General features: G+C 61.3%; 2 protein-coding genes across 2 annotated transcripts in view; both read left to right on the forward strand.

Moving 5' to 3' along the window:
- Positions 1-1,599, forward strand: part of SPRG_21283 (hypothetical protein) — a gene marked incomplete at both ends in the record, with an annotated part of 3,778 nt that extends 2,179 nt beyond the window's left edge. The window contains 8 exons of the mRNA XM_012352370.1: positions 4-99; positions 154-261; positions 317-419; positions 470-592; positions 640-954; positions 1,004-1,105; positions 1,156-1,383; positions 1,435-1,599. Of these exons, the coding sequence (XP_012207760.1) occupies positions 4-99; positions 154-261; positions 317-419; positions 470-592; positions 640-954; positions 1,004-1,105; positions 1,156-1,383; positions 1,435-1,599 (1,240 nt within the window). The remainder of the gene's footprint in view (positions 1-3; positions 100-153; positions 262-316; positions 420-469; positions 593-639; positions 955-1,003; positions 1,106-1,155; positions 1,384-1,434) is intronic.
- A 238-nt stretch (positions 1,600-1,837) lies between these two features.
- Positions 1,838-2,170, forward strand: SPRG_13392 (hypothetical protein; the record flags this gene model as incomplete). The annotated part of the gene is made up of 1 exon (XM_012352367.1): positions 1,838-2,170. A coding segment is annotated over one exon (333 nt), but the record flags the coding sequence as incomplete, so codon positions are not given.
- Positions 2,171-2,206: the final 36 nt, after the last annotated feature.

Below are 2,206 nucleotides of genomic sequence, written 5' to 3' on the forward strand. Positions count from 1 at the left end.
GAGTGTCCTCGAGTACTTTGTCGCGACCGAGACGCCCGTGTATCCGCTGGCCGACCGAGGCGTGCTCCTGCTCCTGCTCCTCTTGCACACGGCGCCGAGGTATCGCGTTCGCCTCCTCCATCGCCCGTACTTGACGCGGGTTGGATATCCTAGTGACATCAATCCGTTCCGGACTGCGTTTTGTGAGCTCGACGATCGCGACGGCAATGTTAGCGCAGTGCACGCCGTGTCGTACTCGCAGCTGATCAACCTCCTCGGCCGGTACATGGCTTGCTTGACATGTCGTCGGCTGTCTCAGCGCCAAACCTTCGTACAGGTCGCTCTCGACTGAGATTGGAACGTCGCTATTGTACGCACTCGTCACCATCCACCCGAGCTTTGCCGCGGGAATCGCGCAGCCGCTCGACATGGAGCTCTTCGTACGTTCTCCCAGCGAGAACGATGGCTGCAAGAAGTACTTGCATTCTAGGGCCTGCCGCTGCTCAAAGCCATGTATGACAGCACCGCGCCGACCTCACTGTACGTGTACTTGACCGTGCTCTTGCGGCTCTCGGAGCGACCCGCCGTCGTTGAGGCCCTCCATGTGTCCATGGTACTTCTTCATCTCAATGCTAATGCTGTCTCCATGGGCGACTGTAGCTCCATGACCACGTCGAGTGGTACATGGAAAAGTACATGGTGGACATTTCGTTTGCATCGGCTGCGATCGTCCTACTCGTGCGTCTCGTGCACAAGAACGTCGCGACGTTTCGGAACCCGCGACTGCACAGCTTGGCCTTTGGCACGCTCTTTAACCTTCTGCAATATGCGCACCAGCTGCACCCGTACGCAAGCCAGAGCCTCGTCCACGCAGTCGAGCACTGGGCAAAGAAGGAAGCGCGGGTGCAAGCCGACCTCGACGTCCTCGATGCCTCGCCACATGAGGCCGACGACGTGACAATGCACCAAACCAAGGTACGTTACATCGTTGTTTACGACGTACGCGTATCGATTCGTGGGCTAGCTGCTGGAGAAGCAAGCCATGTACATGGAATGTCTGCACCTCGGCCTTGGCTTGATCAACGTCGTCTTGTCGGGCCGGCTCTTGCCTCGGAATCCACAGCTCGTACGTTGCTCTTCTTTCGGGTATCGGATGCATGTTGAAACGCGCTGTAGATGTACTCGCTCTTGCATGCGTCGAGCCTCTTTACGTCGCTGGCCGGGCACGCCGACCTCGCCTTCCAAACGTCGCCCGACCACACGCACGTGCAAGAGATGGTCGCGTACTTCCGCGCGGTCGTCGACATGGAAGAAGAAGCGCACGAGGCTGACGAAGTCCACGTGCTCAGCGTGGAGCGCGTCTTCGAGTACATTCAACGTGGCTGCACCAGCCTCTTTGCCACGGTACGCACCTCGGTAATGGATGGAGAGATCGATGCATCAATGACGCGACAGGACGACCCGCGAGACGAGCCGAGCTACTGCTACGTGTTTGACGAAGACCCGACACTAGCCCGCACGTACTTTGTCCATACGCTGTGGGCGTGCGTCGTCGAGCTCACGGCCGACCTGCCATGGGCCTACGACAAGCTGCGATACCAGCGCCGCGCCGCGATATAACCATGTAGAATGCGTGTTGCAATGCATTTGCTGTGCGTGGATACGTTGTAGCGAGGTAGCCGCAGGCGGCGATGGCCGCGGGCATGGGCGAGAGCGAGGCCACGACGGCGACAGCAGGGGCTCCAGCGAGCTGGCCGAGCGGATATTGTCGGAAGATCGCAACAAAATTTCAACAAGTGCGGAATCGAACTTATCTGGGTTGTCGATTTATCGAACGCCAGAATCGTGTGGAGACAGGATGGCCGAAGAGGACGCGCGTGGCAGCGAGCGCAAGGAGAGCCGCGAGCGCAAGAGCAGCCGCAAGGACAAGGAACGCAAGAGCAGTCGGCGCGACAGAGATGATGACCGCGACAGGGATCGCCGCCGCCGGTCGCGGAGCTACTCGCCGCGCCATCGCTCGTCGCGCAGCCGCCGGTCGCGCTCTCGTTCGTCGCGACGCGACCGCGATCGCCATGACCGCCGCAGCCGTCGGTCGCGCAGCCGGTCGCCGCGCCGCTCCCGCCGCAGCCGCAGCCGTAGCCCGCGCCGCCGGTCCCGTGACAAGTCGGGCTCGAACGACCGCAAGCCCGAGGTGAAGGCCCCTTTGTTCGCGCCCGGCCCGCCCGCG

Source organism: Saprolegnia parasitica (genome assembly GCF_000151545.1).
Source record: "Saprolegnia parasitica CBS 223.65 unplaced genomic scaffold supercont2.97, whole genome shotgun sequence".
NCBI lineage: Eukaryota > Oomycota > Saprolegniomycetes > Saprolegniales > Saprolegniaceae > Saprolegnia > Saprolegnia parasitica.